Source organism: Alligator sinensis, unplaced genomic scaffold, assembly GCF_000455745.1.
Source record: "Alligator sinensis unplaced genomic scaffold, ASM45574v1 scaffold144_2, whole genome shotgun sequence".
NCBI lineage: Eukaryota > Metazoa > Chordata > Crocodylia > Alligatoridae > Alligator > Alligator sinensis.
In genome coordinates, this window is record NW_005841872.1 from 1,134,638 (window position 1) to 1,155,193 (window position 20,556).

At 42.2% G+C, this 20,556-nt stretch overlaps 1 protein-coding gene across 3 annotated transcripts in view; it reads right to left on the reverse strand.

Moving 5' to 3' along the window:
* Nucleotides 1–5,505: 5,505 nt before the first annotated feature.
* The window catches only part of JADE3 (jade family PHD finger 3), a 98,276-nt gene continuing 83,225 nt past the window's right edge, over nt 5,506–20,556 (reverse strand). For all 3 annotated transcript variants that reach the window (XM_006017047.3, XM_014527375.2, XM_006017048.3), the window contains 4 exons: nt 15,518–15,634; nt 14,115–14,588; nt 13,414–13,531; nt 5,506–9,192 (listed from right to left, as the gene is read on the reverse strand). In XM_006017047.3, coding sequence (XP_006017109.1) covers nt 8,303–9,192; nt 13,414–13,531; nt 14,115–14,588; nt 15,518–15,634 — 1,599 coding nt within the window. In that variant the 3' untranslated portion in view covers nt 5,506–8,302. The remainder of the gene's footprint in view (nt 9,193–13,413; nt 13,532–14,114; nt 14,589–15,517; nt 15,635–20,556) is intronic.

Genomic DNA, 20,556 nt, shown 5'->3' on the forward strand with positions numbered 1-20,556 from the left:
TTTACTTTTCATTCCATCCAGGAAGAGCACACACCAACTGCTGAAACTTCCTTAGCCTGACGAAGGGTTTTTGAACCCAAAAGCTTGCTTAATAACTATTTTCCAACTATTTGGGTTGGTCTAATAAAAGATATCAGATTCACCCAAGGAACCTTGTCTGCCTCTTTTCCATCTTGTATTTTATGAGTTGTCTCCCTCTGCTTTTTTTCCCCGCTTTCCCCCTGCTCACTTCCCCTGCTTTACCTTTTCCCTTGCTTATCTCTACCTACTTACATTTTCACTGACACCCTACTGTGACAGCTGAAAATTATGTCAGTGTAATAAAGGTGCTTGCTGAAGGCTCTATGAAGATTATATCAAGTGTTTTTCTGTATTTGTTTAGATATTAAGCTATATATTGTTGCTAAAAGCCTAATTAAAGTCTAAGATGTGGCGAGGCCTTGTATAAGGTAAGGCCTAGTAAATTTAGCAAAGCCTTGAAGTAGTAAGGCCCTGTGGCGTAGTTAAAACTACCTTATCAAAGGAATGCAAGGCTTGTGCTGCTAATTGGTCAGTCTAAGGACAGTTGAAATAAAAGGAATCTGAGCGGTTGCACGTTATCAGAACCATTCAGAAGCTTTAAATGGGCTGGAATATCTAGAAACCATTCAGAAGGAAGATACAGCTCTATAAAAGGGATTAGTTAGCTGTTGCCTGGATCAGTGGGCCAGCGGACCTCGAGGAGCCCAAGGACTGCATTCCAGGGCCCTTCCCGGTACCCCTTTGGACAGTGTCGTTCAGAGACGCCTGACTTCGCTGAACTTTGTGGAAAGAGAAGCTTGCTGCGTGTCAGGCAGAGGGAACTGCCGATAAGTTGCCGACGCAAATTGCTTTTGTCTGTCATTGTTTGTCTTGTTACTACGTGTAGTTGTGTTTTTATTAAGTCAATAAATCTTTCTTACCTTTCTACCCCCGACCATACTCTCAATCCCAACCCCTCCACAGGGGGCTGGGACACCCTACCACGCTGTTACCTTCTCTCATTCCTTGGAGTCTCAGACCAGCAGAGACTCCCTATTACTGATGAAGGGTGACTGTACCTGAAAGCTTGCCAATAACTTCTTTCCAGCTACTCAGTTGGTCTAATAAAAGATATCACATCTAACCACAGAACCTTGCCTGCCTATGCCCTTAGACCAACACAGCTACAACCAAAAAAAAAAAAGGCCTAAGGTGAGAAAAATGGAGCTAGAGTGAGTTAAGAGAAGGCTGCCTAGGCTAGGGGGTTTCAGTAAAAATAAGACCTGACAGGCTAGGAAGATGCACAGAGAACAAGGTAGTAGCTGGACAGCTTCTCCCAATTTACGTAGGGAAAAGCAAGGCCCGCCTTAGCTAGTGATAAATAGGTTAAAGGCTGGGTAGGATTAGTACGCTATTCCTTTAAAATGCCTTTGTTTAACACCATGGTTTTTGGAAAAAAATCATGGTTGGTTCTGAAGAAGCTGTCTTCAAGTTCTTTTAGTCAGCATCCATCACAGACTCCCAAAGAAAAACCCTTGCAGGACCGGACTTCAGTGGAATGAATTACAGGTGCTACCCAGTCAGTGGGCCAGTACCCCAGACCAGAACTAAGAACACGTGTAGGAGTGCATGGGCTAAAACCCTGAGGAGGGGTAGCAAATAAAGCTAGACTAGTGACCATAGCATTTTGGTGGTAGAGGTAGGAAGCTGAGGTAGGAGACTTGCAACAAGAGACAAACTACAGTAAGAACAAGCATTAGCAGAACAAAAGCAAGTGAGTTAAGTGTCAGGAATGCAGGATAGGGTGGGGGGGGGAAGAGTTATGCACAGCTTAAGTCTGCTAGTGCAGACTTGCTCAGAAAGAGCATTACATCCCCTAAAGATGAGCAAGGCCCAAGTGGTGTATTTGCTATACTCTCAACATCACTGGGCCAGTTCCAAATGACGACTCAGGACAGAAGCCCAAATTACCAGAAGAGGCCGGGGAAGTGAAGGAAAGGTAGAATGGGATCATGGACACTGGAGAAGGTCAAGTTCCCTGGAGAAAGTTTGAGGATAGTCAGCTCCAAAAGCACAACATCCAGAGTGTATGTTCTAAACAGAGCTGTGGATAACTCTAGTCTAGATCATGTTTCTTGAGGTAGCAGAGACCTGGAAACAGGAGTTTGAGCCAAAGCGACAGATGCATGGTATTTGGTACAGGGTTTCCCTCTAGACAGACTTTATTGCCTCATTTACTGGGGCCCAAAGCTGGAGAGATGTACTGTCAGGCGAGCAAGGCAGATGATTTTGTACCCCAGACAACTGTGGATGTGTCATAATTTACATTCATGCAAACAGTCCCAGCTGATTCCCAGTAAAAGTTAATGGGCATTTATACACATACTTTTTGATCCTGTGATGCACTGGAGATGTGCTGCATGCGAACTGACACACTGCGCTGCATTGTATGTAGTTGTATAAGTGGCAAAATGCACATCAGCGTGCACAAAATGGCAGCGGTGTGATTTTGGACTAAAGCACCTTCTATGCATTTCAGTTCAAAAGCGCACCACCACCATTTTCACTGCGCCGACGCGTAATTCACCACTTATACAACTGGAAGCATTGCAGCACTGGGTGCTTTTCAAAGTGCCTGGTGCTGCAGCGTTTACATGTGTAATAGTGCCCAATGAGGTGATATTCAGGGAGTGACAGGTCAAGTATAAACTCAAAGGTTCAGGAGTGCAGGGATTCCTGAAAAAATCCCCGTGTAACCCAGGTGTGTAACCAAGAGGGAGAGCTAAATGATACCTCTTGAACCCATTTTGTAAGCTTCTACATCCAAACGTGCAACTGTGATGCTGCTGCACAAAGCACAGGAAGTGGAGCAGCCTGGGAGACCGCTACATGACCAAAAATGTGGGTTCTCGGTACTAGTTCTATGTTAGCCTGATGAAGTGACAGGAGGGCGGGGGATGAAGGACCTCCCCAAGTAACCCTGTTAAGAACTTCTTCCAAGGGGGGGGGGCAGGGAATCCCACAAACTGGTAAAATGTCTGGATTATATAGTTAAAGAAAGAGGAAGCTAAAGGTCATCACAGAGCCTTACAAGAGAAGTAGAGCGGGAATAAAGATAAGATAGCCTCAAGAAGCATCCTAATCAAAGGAGTCGGATAACAAAGTATGATCCACCAGCTTGGGACAGGAGTTATCTGGCTGGTTCCAGCATAGGATCAAAGGAGGCCTAATGCCTAAAAGACCCTGAGAAACTGAAGGGGGAAGCTGCAGGGGGCAGTACATTAGATCAAGCTAGGGGAGACTGCCTTGACTGCATCAGTGAAGAAAAACCTGACAGACCTGGACTGGTAAGTCACAGAGCAGGCTGCAAGCAATGTAGGATGTTTCTCCCAATTCAGGAGGAGATTCATTCAGACACCCAAGAACAGCGTTTTCCCCAGTGTTACACCTTCACAAGGGCTAGGCTGAGAAAGATTCAATACAGGGACAACAACTGGTTTCAGGCTGGACAACTCTGTGACCAGCAAGACCTAGAAAAAGGGTTTATGCCATTTCCAAGCACCCATGCACCACTCTCCAGCCTCACCAGTTCAATAAAAGCATGTATAAAACTATATAGATAAAACACTCGCGCATCACCCTGGTAGCAAAAGAGGTATCAAATTGAAACTAAGCTTCTTTAACATTTAAAATCTTCCTCTGAGATTTAAGATCCCTAGTGCAAAAGGAGCTTTATAAGCACAAATACCAACAGGTGTGAAACAAAGTTGTTCCTTCAGCAAGAAAGGGGCATTTCCTGGAAACATGATGCTGGGAGGACAAGACAGATTTTATTTGCACTTTTCAGCATCTGAAGACAATCTTTCTGAGCAAATGGTGAAACCAAGTTCATCCTAAACTCAGTTTATTAAAATCCCAGTGCATAACAACAGCTATACCATAAATTGGTACTGACGCTGCAATCTGCTCCCTCTCCTCCATTTCCTGCCTCTCAACCTAGACATGGAACCTGTTTTCAGTGTTGTTTGGAACTGGTCATGGGTGTCACCAGAAGGTCTTTTGTTGGGATTAAGGAAGGTTGGTAGTAAAGCAGGAGGGAAAAAGTGCTAGGAATGAAAAAACCTTGGTGCACTAGGAAATGAAGGGCAGGGCATTTATCACCTTGTCCATTTTACATTTTGCTTTTCTGTCCCCAACCTTCCCCCATATATCCAGATTTTACACTACAGGTTCTCCTAGGAAATTACTCCATTACCCTTCTGCATCTCCCTCCCCACTGAAGATCCTTCAAGCCACCTTAGCTATCCTGCCCCAACTCAGTCAGCCCCCTTCTGTTGAAAAATGCTGTCCTATTCAACCTAAGATTGAGAACGTTTCCCACTTCACTTCTACACAGCTTTCCACTCCAAACTCTCCCATCCAAATATTCCCATGATGCTTCCTCGCATGTCTCTACACCACACTTGACCATTTTGTTGCACATACTTGTGCTCGTTTATTGTACTTTGCAAGATTTTTCATTGTACATATGCCTTCAAGCAGCAGGCACTGCAGCAGGCGTTGTTGCATAGTCTGAGGCTCTGTGCCAGTCACAGGCGTTTGAACCAATGGTATAGCCCCACTTCTTTGTTAGTTCCTTGGAACGTCCAACTTCGATAAGTAGGTGGTTAAGACATCGCCACCTTTGCCCTGGCTCGTCAGCCCAATGGTAGGGACTCAGCTGCAGGAACATCCATTTTTTCGCTGTCAGGTATTTTCTTCCCATGCTAAGGATGTGCCAGGATGCATCTCTACCCAACCACACACCTCCAACAGCCTCAGAAGTCTCTTCTCCCACTTCACTATCCATTTGCCTAATCTGAAAAAATAGGAACAAAGCTAACAAAGTACATGAAGCTGGCTCTGCCATCCTGCTTTAAGGATCAGCCCCACAGAGGCCAGCATTCCCTGCTCTGTGTCCTTTGCTCTCTGAACTCTACTTGCGGTAAGGCTGTCAGTGGCTCAGCAGCAGCCGGGTGCTCCACAATGCCAGCCAGTGGCAGCAGGTGATACAGAAGAATAGAAAACCCAGATGGCACTTTGAGTCCATATGAACCAGTCATCCTTATAGCTGTGTATGAAGGAATGAAGGTGCACGGCCTGCTTACAATTCCCAGCCCTAGCTTCCTTTTATTTAACTGTATTAAATGAGGGGAAAATGCCCACAATTTTTTTTGCCTGGATATATGCAAATAATTTTCTAAAAACCCAAACACACTGTGTACCATACAGCTGGGTTCAGTATCCAAAGCACCCTGCATTAGTCCAGTCACCACCTTTGACATCTCTCTTCTGAGAAGTTTACAAGGAAACAGACTTGCTGAAACTCCAGCTTGCTAAAATGCTGCCAAGCCTGTAAAAAATAATTCATGCTTGATAGAAGTAGAATTGGTTTTGTTTAACTAATAAGTTTAGCATCCTATCAGGCCAAGGATAAAGCTCTGAACAAATCACAACAAGTGAAAATACTGTTAGCAGTTTCATAATTTAATGAAAAAGTACTTGTAAAAAGGGGATATCTGAAAAAGACTGAGTCCATCTTGGAAAACTGAATTCAATTTATATATATATAAATTACACATATAAATTTAATTTATATATATATAAATAAAAACAAAATGGAAAACAAAAAGTTAACAAATAAGGTTAAGAGGTAATACTTCAAACAGTTAGCCACCGAACACACAGTAAAAACTAGCAAAATGCACTTTGAGGACAGTACTTGAGAACTACATAACCAAGGACTCCTTCATGTATCTATTAACATCTTGTAAAAGTCTACAAGATTATTGCCCGGGCTGGAAACAATTGAGTGAGCATTCCCCAAACAGCAGAGACTCTGGAGTTGCTGAAGCACCATTTTCCCCAACCTCTGACAGATACAACTACTGGGCATGAAAGAGCATACTGTTCTGCTGGCCTCTGAGATAAATATATTCCCAAGATGAGCTCCATACAATTTCATGACCAGTAAAGGATTAATAATAAATATTGAAGGAGAACTAAGAGAATCAGAGTACAAATGAACAGACATTTGCTTACTCATTCTGAATTACCCATGGCTTAGGAACACAAAGCATTTCCAATTAAAATAAAATATAAGGAAACCTAAAAATGCTACTGCATATTTACACCAAAAGAAATATTTTGAAAATACACCTCTAGAAAGACAATTACACAGATATACAGAAAATCAAGAAGTGAAAGAAAACAATCATAAGGATGCATGAAGCAGAGAGCGCAGAACTGCCAAGTATATTTTTTATTTCATTAATGACATGTCCTCCAGACCCAAGTAGATAACTATTGCAGTTAGGAAAATTTCCAGTTCAAGTCATCCAAAAAGGTTTTGTTGTGCTTTCCCAAACTAAAATCCACAAAATTAATTAGGACCATGAAGGGAAAAAAAAGAAGAAAAATGAAGCTGCAATTTGTATTCTGTAGACTTCTTTATATTGGGTGTTTAACATCTGTCTTTTGGGTGAAATTTACTCCAAGGCAAAGGAGCTTTATGTGGAGCTCTATGCAACATATGTCCCATTCCAGGCCCTGATGTGGGACAGGGCTTTACACATTTATGACTAAAAAATATATAGCATTTCAGCAGAACAATGCAATTAATCTCTTGGTTAACACAATATCTGAAAAACAGAAGTTTATTTTTATTAAAAAAACAAAGCCGTGTACAGTAATGAACAAAACAGGATATTTTCTGTGGTTGGTTGACTGTTTCTACATTAGTTTACAATTTGCATTGGCAAATTTTAGGACTGGCGCGCAGCATTTTAGTTTGGGAAGGAGCAACTAACTGGAAATTGATAAGCATCTTAAAATGTAATTTAGTTTAGGCCACTAGTAATAAAAATGTACTTTCAACTAACAGCTGGCTACATTTTTTCAGACTGAGGTGCCAGAAGTTAAGGTTTCTAAACTTGTACTTCAGCAGCTAAGTTTGAAAATTTTGGCCTCTACAAAAAGGTCAAACAAAAAAGATTTCTAGTTCAGCTTATTTAAAAAATACCAGGTATATATGCCACCAGATATGAAATCATTTTCACCAGGGACCTGGCACCATCCGTGATTGCCTAAATTTAGGTGTCAAATAGCATTCTTCTTTGAAGTAGTACATCTACTTTTGTAAACACTATTCACAAAATTAGCCATCTGTACTTGTTAGCTGGGTAAAATATTTACAAGTGCATCCCACAACAAGCAGTTATATACAGAGATTTAAAAAATTGAAGCGCTAGAAGTTGTATATTTACAAAATAAGCAAATTATTGTAAAGGGAAACACAACCTTTAGCATGAGCAAGAATGGGGGCGTATCTAGAGGTCAGTAAGTTTGGCAGCATTGGTGATGTTTGCTTCCACCCTGAGAAAGGGTTCACAAATATCACTGGAGTTCTAGACATTCTGCCCAACAAGATCTCCATTTAGTAGTCACTTCGACCCCAATCCAGCCAAGAGCTTAAACAAAGGCTTTAAATTTAAGTGTCCAAGTATCACCACTGAACTCTATAGGCATTTGTACGCATGCCTGCGCTGCAGCACCAGGTGTCTGTTAAAAGCACCTGCTGCTGAGGCACATACATTTGTATAAACGGTGAAATGCACATCAGTATGGAGTGAATGGCGGTAGCACACTTTTGAACTAAAACACATCGAAGGTGTTTCAGTTCAAAAGCGTGCCGCCATTTTCTTCGCGCTCATGCACATTTCGCTATTCATACACAGCACCGAAAAAGCATGTGTATAAATGCTCTATGGGACTATTCACATGCTTAACAAGTAAGCACGTGCTTAAGTGCTCTGCTGGATCAAGGCCACACTGCAGGTGCAATGGGAATGCAGCTTCAGTGTCCACATTAGTCTCTTGCAGCATGTTACACATTAATGCAAGGACTCTTTTAATAGCTGTCTCCAACACAAAGCTGTCATCATATATTGTAAGCACTGCCTTACACAAAAGCTGGCAAAAAGGAAGCAGTTCCCTGGAGCAATAACAAAGGTTCACTGCTCCAACCTTTCCCAGATGTAAACCCTGATAAAACTCACTGGATTTCCTTAAGACCTTGCAGAAAAACTTGATTAACCACCTTAAAATGGCAAGCCAATTCACAGCTGTAACACTACTCCAGTTGCTGTTTCCCTCTTTCCTACTGCATGTCTTTTTAACATGGTCCTGTGCTGTAGTCAGAAACCCTTTTGCACCGGCACACCGGGTTATGCCAAGGTTGAGTTACCCCCATAGAAGGTTCTAATCACCTTTGAACTGAACTGTGAGAAATCATATTTTTTTTGTTTCTACTGTGACAATCTCGACCAAAATCTTTACTTGGGCTTCCCCTCTCTGAGCTGCTTCTCCTTAATCTGACTTGCTCTTTATTCTCATCACTTTCAGCTTCAGAGTCACTCAGTTCCAAATCGGGGCAATACCCATCATTGTCCTGGTAAGGAGCTCCTTCAAGAACCTGTTTGTTCCACAAACGTTCTTTAGTTGAAAGCCTTCTTGTTGGCTTTTCACAGCATCTGAGATCTTCTGTGGTCCTCACCAAGCTGTTGGTTGCCTCTTTAAAGGACCTACTAAAATGTTCTATGGTGGATTTTCTAAAGCTGCTCTGACTAGCCAAATGAGCAGTGAGCACAGAATCGTGTTCATATGGCGTCTGGCTGGAGCTGTCTCTCTGAATAACATCCCCTGACCTTCCCATTAAACCATTGGACTTGACTAGTCTTGCATTCTCTTGCTGCATTTTTCCATTGCCATTTGAAGACTGTCCATGCAAAGCAGCTTGAAGTGCTAATGGTTTACCAGATGGCTGCCCACGAGGAAACTCTGGTAACTGTGCAGGTCCTAAATCCTTCGTTTCATTCCTAGACTTGCTGATCCCTCCCAGCAGCCCGTTACTTCGGTTGTCATGCTGGTACCTTGAGTAAGATTTCATTTTAATTTCAAATGACTCCTTTGACAGCTGCAAACTCCTTTTGCTGTACACAGTGGTATTGTTGTCAGGAGAAAGGGGTCTGTTGCCAGGTTTCAGTGAGTTATTTTTGCAATCCCCCAGTGCTGATTTAGGCATTTTTAACTTCAGGGTGATCCTGGGAGGTGGGTAAAACAGTGTGTTTTCCAGTGCACTTGTCAGAGTATGGCCTGAGATAGGGAAAACAGAAAGTACATCATTTAAAGAAAACAGAAAAAAAGACAAGACTTGTATTAAGGTCAGCTAATTTCCCTGCTTACAAGAGATATGTACATTAAGAACTTTCAGACTAGCAGTTAATACAACATTTTTACTATTAAGGAGAAGCCAATAAACTAAAATATTCCAAAGTATCCATCAATGAAGAACTTACGTAGAAGTTTTAAAACTTCTATTAAAAATATTGTACCCACCTTTTATATCTTTTAATCATACAATTCTATATTCCTGAAAAACATCTTTACCCAGGAAACTACATTAGAGGCTGCCTGATATTAAAGAGATAGCACATCCACTAGAATAACTCCATAACTGTGTCAACAAGCTCTTCTAGCTTGACAGAAGTAGTCAGATATTGTAAAAAACCCTCAAAATTAATTTAACAGGAATTTTCAACATAAAAATACTCCAAGTACTTTTATTCTCTCCACTTTCATCCCCCTTCTCTCTCCCCACCCCCAGCCTGTCTCTCACCCATTGACTCCTCAATCTACATTTTCACTGACTACCTGTCTTGTATGCATACCAGCCGCTGGCTTCTTTACTTTTCATTCCATCCAGGAAGAGCACACCAACTGCTGAAACTTCCTTAGCCTGACGAAGGGTTTTTGAACCCGAAAGCTTGCTTAATAATTATTCTCCAACTATTTGGGTTGGTCTAATAAAAGATATCAGATTCACCCAAGGAACCTTGTCTGCCTTTATTCTCTTACGACATTTTTCTGACTTAATTGGCTGGAGGGGGCAGAGGGAGGGAAGGGAGGAAGGAGAAGAACCTTCTATATTAAATGAAACATCTTCAAAGTTTGAGGGGAGATGGAAGACTTTTTTTAAACGGTTATAGGATACCTTAGGAATCTTAACATAAAAACAATTCCCATAATAAGAAAATTCCTAATTTTCTATTGTATACGGCAGACATGACTTACTTTTCAATTCAAAACCATCAAAACAAATGACATACTCTAACTCAGTTCAAATGTAATGCTCATTATTTCATGAAAAATAAAGCAGCAAAGGTGGATTGTGGTACATCAGTGTTCCAGGGCAACAGCTACCTATTATTACAAGTCAGAGCCCTTCACAGTATTCAGGAGTCCAAGAGAAAGGGTTAAGGAAACCATATTAAAAATGCACAAGAGCAAGCTATCCCAATGCTAAGAAAGGATAGAAAGTGTAGGAGTCTGGCCTGGCTAAACAGTGAACTATTCAGTAAACTGAAAATTAAAAAGGTAGCCTAGAAAAAGTTGAAATGTGGTCACATTACTAGGGGAGAGTATGGGAGTAATACATAGACATACAGGGTGAAAATCAGGATGGCCAAGGCATAAACTGGGTTGCAATTAGCAAAGGGGATAACAGGCAAAAACCCTCCAAATTCTACAGGTATGTCAGAAAAAAGGAAGACCAAGGAAAGCACAGACCCTTTATTGAACAGAGAAGGCAATCTAGTAACGGGTGACATAGAGGAGGCTGAAGTACTTAATGCTGTTTTTACTCCAGTCTTCAGGAATAAAGGTCTACTATCCACTGAAAAATGCAGTTAGCTGCAAGGACTGAGGAGGAGATAATCAGCCTAGTATAGTGGAAGAACATGTCTGGGATAATTTAGAGAAGCTGAACGTTGTTTTTAAGTCAGCAGGCCTGATGCATCTTAAAATACTGAAGGAACTGGCTGAGTATTTCAGGACCACTGGCTACCTTCTTTGAAAAATTCTCGCTGAGAGTTTTGAGAATTCATGGAACTTGCATTTGGTCCCAGATGACTGGAAAAGGACAAATATATGCCCACCTTTAAAGGAGGGGAAGGAGGAAGATTCAGACCACTCAGTCTGACCTTGATATCTGGAAAGATTACTGAGCAGGTCTTCAAGGAACCTACTTCTAAGCACATGGAAGAGAACAAGAATCAGAAACAGCCAACATGGATTCTTCAGTACGTCATGCCTGGCCAACATGATTTCCTTCTATGATAAAAGGGATAGGTTCTGTGGATGGAGGTAGAGCAGTAGATATGATGCACCTTGATCTCAGCAAGGCTTTTGACACCATTTCCCATAATAGTCTCATTTGTACACTAAAAGGAACAGAGTCTACGTGGAAGTATTGTAAGGTGGATACATAACTGGTTGGATCATCATGCTCAATAAGTAATCATTAATAACTCAGCATCTACTCAGGGAGGAGGTAATGAGCAGCATTCCCCAGGTGCCTCTCCGGGGTCCAGTATTGTTTAATATCCTCATTAATAACTTGGAGTATGGGACTGAGTGCACCCTTAGCAAAACTGCAGATGACACCAAGTTGGGTGGAGTTGCAGGCACTCTGGAGGGAAGGCCTAGTATTCAATATGATGAATAACTTGGGAGAAATGGTAAAAAATTAATCAGATGTGATTTAATAAAGGACAAGTGCAAAGTCCTGCACTTAGAACTAAACAAAACTGCATACACAAATGCAAATTGGGGAATGACCAGCTAGGCTGTTGTCCTGCAGAAAAGGACCTGGAGATAATACAGAACAACAAGATGCTCTTCTTACAAAAATGGCCAATAGCATACGAGGCTGTATTTATAGGGGCATCACTTGCAAGTTAAGGGAAGTGCTTCTTCTACTCTATTCAGCAGTGATGAGGCCTCACCTCGAGTGCTGTGTCCAATTTTTGGCACTGCACTTAAAAAGGCAGACAAACTGGTAAGAGTCCAGCAAAGAACAAAAACTATTAAGTTATATTTCCCAGACCTCTAAAAGGAGAGGCTGAAAGAACTGGGATTATTTAGTCTGGAGAAGAAGAGATTGAGGAGAGACTTGATAACAATTTTCAAATACCTTAAGGGGGGTTATGAAGAGGTTTTGACTACCTCTGTGGCTGCAAGAGACTGCAAGAAGCAGTGGTCTTAAATTGCAGTAAGGGAAGTTTTTATTATAAGGGTAGTTAAGCATTGGAACTGGCTACCCAGACAGGTTCTGGAATCTCCATCCTTGGAAGTTTTTAAGAATGGATTAGACAGGCACTTGACTGAGGTTGTTTAGTCAGAGATGATCCTGCTTTGAGCAGGGGGTTGGACTAAATGATCTCCTGAGGTCTCTTTCAGCTCTACTTTTCTATGATTCTATAAACAAGACACGTAGAAGGAAGAAAGAAGGATGACCCCCAAGTCTCAAGAAAGAGACTTGGGGGTCATCATTGACCACAAGATGAACATGAGCCTGCAGTGCGATGCTGCGGCTAGTAAAGCGACCAAAACACTGGCTTGCATCCATAGATGCTTCTCAAGCAAATCCCGGGACGTCATTCTCCCCTTGTACTCAGCCTTAGTGAGGCCGCAGCTGGAGTACAGTTTTGGGCTCCACAATTCAAAAAGGATGTGGAGAAGCTTGAGAGAGTCCAGAGAAGAGCCACGCGCATGATCAGAGGTCAGGGAAGCAGACCCTACGATGACAGGCTGGAAAAGCGCAGGCTCAGGGGTGATCTGATGGCCACCTATAAGTTTATCAGGGGTGACCACCAGTATCTGGGGGAACGTTTGTTCACCAGAGCGCCCCAAGGGATGACGACTAGGTCGAATGGTCATAAACTACTACAAAACCGTTTCAGGCTGGACATAAGGAAGAATTTCTTTACTGTCCGAGCCCCCAAGGTCTGGAACAGCCTGCCACCAGAGGTGGTTCAAGCGCCTACATTGAACACCTTCAAGAGCAAACTGGATGCTCATCTTGCTGGGATCCTATGAACCCAGCTGACTTCCTGCCCTTTGGGCAGGGGGCTGGACTCGATGATCTTCCGAGGTCCCTTCCAGCCCTAATGTCTATGAAATCTATGAAGAATATAAATTGCAAGTCTCAAGTTGAGAAAAATTTACAAGTATGAGAATATTGTGGCTGTTGCACACTCCCTTCAAAGGAAATGAGCAACAAGTTAAAAACCTGTCTTCACTTGGAGAGAGACAAGAGGGTGCAGGATCCCTAACTGACAGACAACATGGCTGTGGTGCCTAGCTATCCTAGTGATTGATATCTACTGTATACATACACCCCCAAAACAATACTGATAAGAACTCCCTAAGCATGCTAATTTGAAGTTTTTAATGCATTAAGTATCATGGGACACAGTGAAAGTATAGAATCTTTAGCACATACGATTCTACTGTTACTCTGTATTTATAAATTACCTGCAGCAATTTCCTGGTTAGTGAGCTGAGCTTGCAAGTTGAAGACTTGTTCATGTACTTTACTATGAGACAATTTTAGTTTCTCTCTTCTGCTTACCATGTAGCATAGATTCCTCACCTACAAAGAATGAGACATTTTCGAATGCTTTCTTTAAGATGCAATTAAGACAGTTTAAGAATATTATGTTCAAGTTAGAATTTACAAAACATTTTCACTCATGCAAGGGTACAGACTAGAGCAATGACTGTAGCAATATCAAATGACTAGCCAATTGCAAAAACCATTGCAACTTTGTTACAGTAAGTTGACTAACTTCTCTTCAAGATGCTACTATTTTTGTCTGTGTGTTCCTGGCACTTCCCTTTGTAAACAGTAAAAAGGTACATTTATCTGTAGCCTATAACTCAACAGTTAATTTCTCAGAAGTTACTTAATACTTAGGGATCATAGGAAACTGTAAACCAAGATTATACAACTGCCTGGATGTTTTAGGAAATCAGTCCCTTTAAAGATACCCTGAAAGTGATCTGCAAGTCCTATAGTCCTATTTACATCTCTATAAGCAACAAGCAAAGAAGCAAACAAGTTTAGAATTCAAATGTTTCTCCCCCACCCCCGCAACCCCAAATTGCAGCATTTAAAGCAAGTACCTAGCTCACCTGCAGATAGACATTCAAGCCTTTACCATTCAAGTGCTTACCCTCTCTAGATCCTGTCTCAAGTGCATAAACATTCGCATGCGGGTATGAATGCTATCTTCTTTTGGCTGCACCAACCCATTTTCTTCATCCTCCTTGGGAGGAAACAATGGTTTATTAAAGTTACTTTTCCGCTTTAATTTCCAGTAATTATAGATGAAGTCCACAGCAAGCTTAGGAAGGGCCAGTTCTGCTGCAACATCTTCTACTTTAACTAGTGTGTAGAACTCCTCTTCCAGCTCTCTAAGTTTCTGAGCACGCAAACTGGTTTTCTCACTCTCTGTGTGCTTCTGGTCTGCCATGCTCTTAGGGTTCTCATCAATATCAGGCAGTGAATTCTGCTTGTTTTTGCTATGTTTTAGGCAATATGACTTGAACTTGACCTCATCCCCATCATCCAAAATGGTCTTCATCTCTAAGCTATGCTCAAAGGCACAGGTGACGTGAAAGGCAGTAATGCAACTTTTCACAGAGCACTAGGAGTGAAAGAAAGGAGTCTGTCAGTTAATAGTAACACAGAAAATGAACTACAAACAACCCATATCCAGAAATAATTTATTTCTGTGCTATACTTACCTTAAAAAAGGCTCACCAGATTTTCAAAAATTTGTATTGCTCCTGAACTGAGAATCTCAATGGTAAGTCAATTGTGCAAAATTAACATCCCTCCAAGAGATGAGCTACCGTAGAAACTGCAATTTTTTGTTTAAGGCATAGCAACTCAATCTCCTAGTATTTCATACATCTTACTTGAGTCCAGACAAAACTAAATGTGAGGGAAACAATCAGTTGCTGGGCTACTGATCCAGTATTTTCTACCTTTACGGCTGGTCAGAATTGCCTTTCCATTTGATATATTGTTTCAAAAGGAATTTTTAAGGTTCAGAAGTTAATTTTCCTCTTTTGTCTGGAAGATGTTAAATGTCTCCAGCCATTGTAGATGAACTAAATATCCAAGGGCCTTTACCTTAAAGAACGCAATCAAAGCTGTTCAATGGGCTGCTAAGAGGGAGGTGTCAAAATACTAGACCAGTGGCTCCCAACCTTTTTTTTTTTTTTGCTGTGACCCTAAATCTGGGTCGTGACCCCCGCCCCCGCCTCACTCTCGCCCAGTGGCAACAGCAGAGCCTGGGCCGGACCAGGATTGCGGGGGGACAGTGGTGGTGAGAGCTGCATGGACAACGCGCCAGGAGAGCTCCGTGGGCAGGAAGGTCAGAACAAGGGGCAGACCCCCCACAACCCTGATTTGGGTCATGACCCAAGGTTGGGAGCCACTGTACTAGACTATAACTACAGTGCCAGTCTTGGCTTCATTACGAAGCACTTTGAAAATGAGGAGAACATTTGTTTACACACACTGTTTTTCAGGCTGAGACACAAGAGGCATTACATAATTGGTTCATACCTGAATACAAGCACCAGTTTTCAGTTTGCATAAGCTACAGACCAAAGCCCATCGACTTGGTGGAATGTGAGACACTTTTGTGATTGGTTCCATCCTTTCTGGGCAAGCAATGCTCACCTGTAAGCAGAAAACAAAATAAAGCAGCACGTAAAACTTTGACTGAGACATTAATGAAAAAAAAAAAAAAAGAACTGTTACCCAGATATCACAAGGACATTGCAAATGCACATATCTCCAAGCAAAAATCCTACCACACTGCCAGAACAAACAGTCAGAGAAGCAGAAGTGGGAAAGAGGGCTTGGAGGGATTCAGAGAGCTTGAGAAATCTCCTCTCAATGAGGCTTATTTAAAAGCTGGGATGAAGCTCTCAATGATGGTTCTGCAGAACTCAGCAAGGAGGATGGTACACTGAGCTTAGCTTGTAGTTCAAGATTCAACTCTGCCAATCTTTCTCCATGACAGAGTACATTGCACTGTACAGAATAACCAAAGTGTGCACTTGCATCTCATCTACCTGCTTATATTCTAAATGTCCTTAATTAAGAGATTTAGGTATTTTGAAATACACTATGTAAAGACAGTTAGAAATTATTATTTTTCATAGTACTACAGCACCTAAGAACCCTCATCATCACATGCTACAAGACTGTGCACTAAATTTTTTGCATAAATGATCTACCTATTTAGTATTGCACCTTCTTCCCAGTATTCAAAAAATTTATATATACAAGAAATTAAACAGAAATGCAAGTGACACAAAATAAAGCAGGAACATTTATCTGTGCTTATCTGGAAATTCTCTATTCTAGTAATGCCCATCAATCTTTTACAATGGGCACAGCCTGCTTTAAGGCTGGGGCAGAACCAGACCTCTCAAGTCCCTGGCTGCAGTGGAACCTGGGCCTCCTGAAATTCACTCAATTTGTGAAAGCTTCTGTCAGGGGACAGACCAAATCTATTCACCCAAATTAAAGATTATAATTTAATATACTTTAATATATTTTGAGGGAAAAAGCACAATTTCTCTTACTGAAGACCATGGTAAAACTTCACCCAAATTCTTGAATGTCAGTTTTCATCCCTATTCTAAATGATCCATTTTTCTCCAGGATGGGCCAGACCTGCAGATATTACTACCAGAAGGAAAGGAAAAATTCTGATGAGACCAGAACAATTTTCTGGTTCTTTGTGCTCAGGACCACAGGTCCATTGCAACAGCATTTTCACAGCAGGCTGCCTCCATTCTGGGAAGAAGGATCATCTTTAAATGTGAGTATTCAAGCCAAGATAGGTTATCTCCTCCACCTCTCCAAAGGCAGTAAGGATGAAAACAGATGTCACATTTGTGTCGCCAGAAGTTTTTTTTACTGCAGCCCACATCTGTTTGTTTATGGCAGAGAAGCTCAGGCAGCATCACGCTGCCCAGGCTCTTCAGCCCCCCTGCAGCAGGGACTCCAGACTCAGGGGAGCCTGGCCCATCCCCCCCACCGCAACAGGATTCCTAGGCAGGATCAGCCTACTCGGGCCTTCAAAGCACCTGCCTTACTTTCAGATTTGGCCAAGGAAAGGAAAATGGCATTAGTTAAGAATGAATGACTGTAACAGGGTGCATGGCTCAGAAGCTGGAGTGCAGCTGCAGGGGGCTAGCATGGGACAGCCTGCCTACTTAGGAGCCCTCAGCCAGCTGACAGGGATTACTGGCAGCCCCAGGCAAAGTTAAAAGCTCCCAGGGAGGGTAGTTGAGGGAGAAGGAGAGGAGGCTGGTATGCTGAGGGAAAAGCATCTTTCTTTCTCTCCCTCTCAGTTGGATGAAAGAACAGAAGTTTTACTTTTGTTTGTTATTTATACATTTGTTAATGCTATCAATTGCTTTGTTTGACGAGGTGATAAACCTTTTGGCATGTGACTGGAAACAGGACCCACATGTTGCCTAACATTTATGAGGAAGTTGGCTCCTGGGTCAGCCTAATAAAGGGACACCCTACTACAATGACCAAAATGGAAAATGTATCATCTTAAACATTGATGGCCAGGTGGCTGCCTAGCAGATCAAATACAAAAAAACAGGACTTCTTTACCCTACTTTTGAAGACCAGACTCTGATGCCTTAACAAAGGAAGAATATTTCCTTGAATTTACTTAGGAAATGAATGGCATGACAGTTATGAGGACTTCCTGTCTGATTTCAAAGTGCAATATTGAGTCTTAAAAGAAAAGGGTCTTAACTTCAAATAAAAAACCTTCTTCTGATTAGAGCAGACTTCACTATTGCTACTAGCTCAGATGGATGAGTCATTTAATGACACCTGCCAGTGGTTTGCTGTGTCCTTCTGTACACATCTCAATGGGCTTATTTTAAGCCTGACTGGCTCTGCAGTATCTGACCTCTTCCCTGAAACAGAGACAACCAAAGATCCATTATATTAAGTTAACCAAACCACATTACTATCACCCATATAGTCAGCAAGGCATTGGTAGTATTAGAACTACTCTTGTTCCTATCTTTCGTATTGTTTTATGGAAGAACAACCATGGAAAAAGCGCTAAGATACTATTTATATTTAAAGATACAAAAAGATTGATCACCAGCTCTACAACTTGATTTACAGTCAGGAAATTATTTCTGTATATAAAAGAGCCGCTCTGCTCATGTGACTTCTATCATGTAAACCATGCACCCAAAGAATGAACCTCTCCCAGGGAACAGTTGATCAGGTTCTTCCTTGTGAAAATCCCATCAGACACACTGACAGCTATTACTAAACAATGCCTGGAAGAAGCGGTGTCCTGACATCTCAGCAAGTCTAGCTGTTGATGAAGGCTGTTTTCTCTTTTTCTAGTAACTATTCTTTAAACTGAATCAAAAAGATGCATTAAAAATTCCTTGCATTCAGCAGTTGTGAGCAGAGAGAACAGACAACTGGTGCTAGATACTTGACAATGTATAAAATGAGGAAAATGCATTAGGGATGCCCAGAATTACTGAAGAGGTACCAGAACTCTGAATTAGAATTCCCAATAAGCAACAATATATTTTTTTTGTTTATTTTTAAGTTACACTACTTTCTCTTCATCTTCTGTTAATATTTTTCTAAGATGCACACTCATAGTGGACAGCATCCATTCTGGATTAGGACTATGTCTAAATCCATTCCCTTAACCTTATGCCTGTGGTTGTACCAAGTCCTAGACACTCCAAAAACTGCACAGCAAATTTGGTTCCCCACTCTGCATACGGAAGCTTTATCAGAAAATTTTTTTAGGAATAAATAAGTTAAAAACCCATATTATTGCTACTGTATTCCTTGAAAAGTCCTGGGAGCACATAAAAGCTCAAATGGTAAAGATATTGGCTCTTACCCACTTGAAAAGCTTAAGAATTTTTCTGATGATGGTAAAATAAGACTATACCTGAAAAGATAAGTAGAGGTTCACCGATACAGATTTTCTTGGCTGACACCGATAACCGATTATTAACCAGGCATATCGGCTGCTACCAATCCAATAGCCAATTTACAGGAATGCAGCAGGGCAGCTTGGAGAGCAGCACCCTGTCAGTAAGTCTGTGGGTAGAAAGGGGTGTGGGGGAAGCAAGGGGCATGGGAGGGGGGGAGGGGAGGGGGCGCGCAGATCAAGACCCCCATAGTGAGGGAGGGATTGGGGCAGCAGCAGAGGCAGGAGCTGCCCAGCTAGGGCAGTAAATGCATCCCTGGAGCCAGGACTGGAACAGAATCTCAGGTGGCTAGTCCAAGTAGCATGATGGGGGTGGGGGCAGCTCCTTGTTACTGTGTACAACCCCGGGGGAGGCATGGGGGGCATGTGCACCTCTAGATTTGTACATGGGGTGAGGGAAGGGACGCTCTAGTAAATCAGGAAAAATATATATTTTTAATAATATTTAAATAAGTTATAGCAGATGTTTGATTTTTTTAGTATATGATGGTTATTTTCCAGCTTAAAGATGGCAATCCCCACCCATGGGTGCACAGTGAGGAACCTTCTGACCTTACATAATGGAGAGGGAGATAGAAAAGGGAAAGAAAGCAAGAATTAAATCATGGGTCAAAGAGACCATCACTACTTGCCAAGTATTCTGCATCTGGGCTGAAGTCCCTCTCCACCCTACCTTCTGATAGCAGATGATGATGGCAGGGCATAACCTTCAAACAATAGCCTTGACTATGGTTAGTACTTGTAGCAAACAGGAATGACAATCCAATATCCTGTGTAAGGCACCCCACAACAGCAGCAGCAGCTGGCAGTAACACTTGAAGACATGTCCCCCACCCTCCACTTCCAGCTGTAGCAAGAATCTCATCACATCTTACAAGGGTATGTGAAGTCTGACCTAAGTGCAGTTCCACAATGCTCAATACACTCTTGCCTGAAAGTTTAGGCTGAAAATAAGAAGAGCTTCAAACCAGAGAAGTGGGGGTCTGGAACGGTCTTCCAATAAAACAAAAAACGATGGCCCTCTCCAGGAAGATGTTGGGCTGGGGCTCAAGAAAAGGCTTTCCAAATACTGCTTCTTTCTACTAGGTAGACCCATGTGGGCCTGTGCTTTTCCTGGAGGTCTCAGTGTGAGATGAGAAAGGCTGGACGGCAATTGCTACAGAAGTGGCAGCAAAAGGATGGTGGTTGGACCCAACAGTCATTTTCTATACATACAGGTGCTGGAAGCCTTTCTGCTGTCTCCACAACCCAGCCACCAGCTAGCTTGTTGGTACAGACGATTAGGACTCAGCCCTGGAATGCTGCCCTTCTGGCTTCACTTCTCACGATGGGGGGGGAAGAGGGAGAGAAAAAGGCGGCTGCTGGGCCAGGAGCCAACTCTTCCCTAAGTCTGCTTTCTTTCCTGCTAAAGCAGAGCAGCCAGGGCAACCTCCCCCATGAAGACCCTGCAAGGCAAGCCATCCCACACACAAAACCTGCTGAGCTACCAATGAGAAATGTAATAATCAGAGGAAAGGGAAGAAGAGACAGCCCCTTCCTTTTGGGTCTGGCTTTTTTGGGCTTAGCTCTCTCCCCAACAGCTACA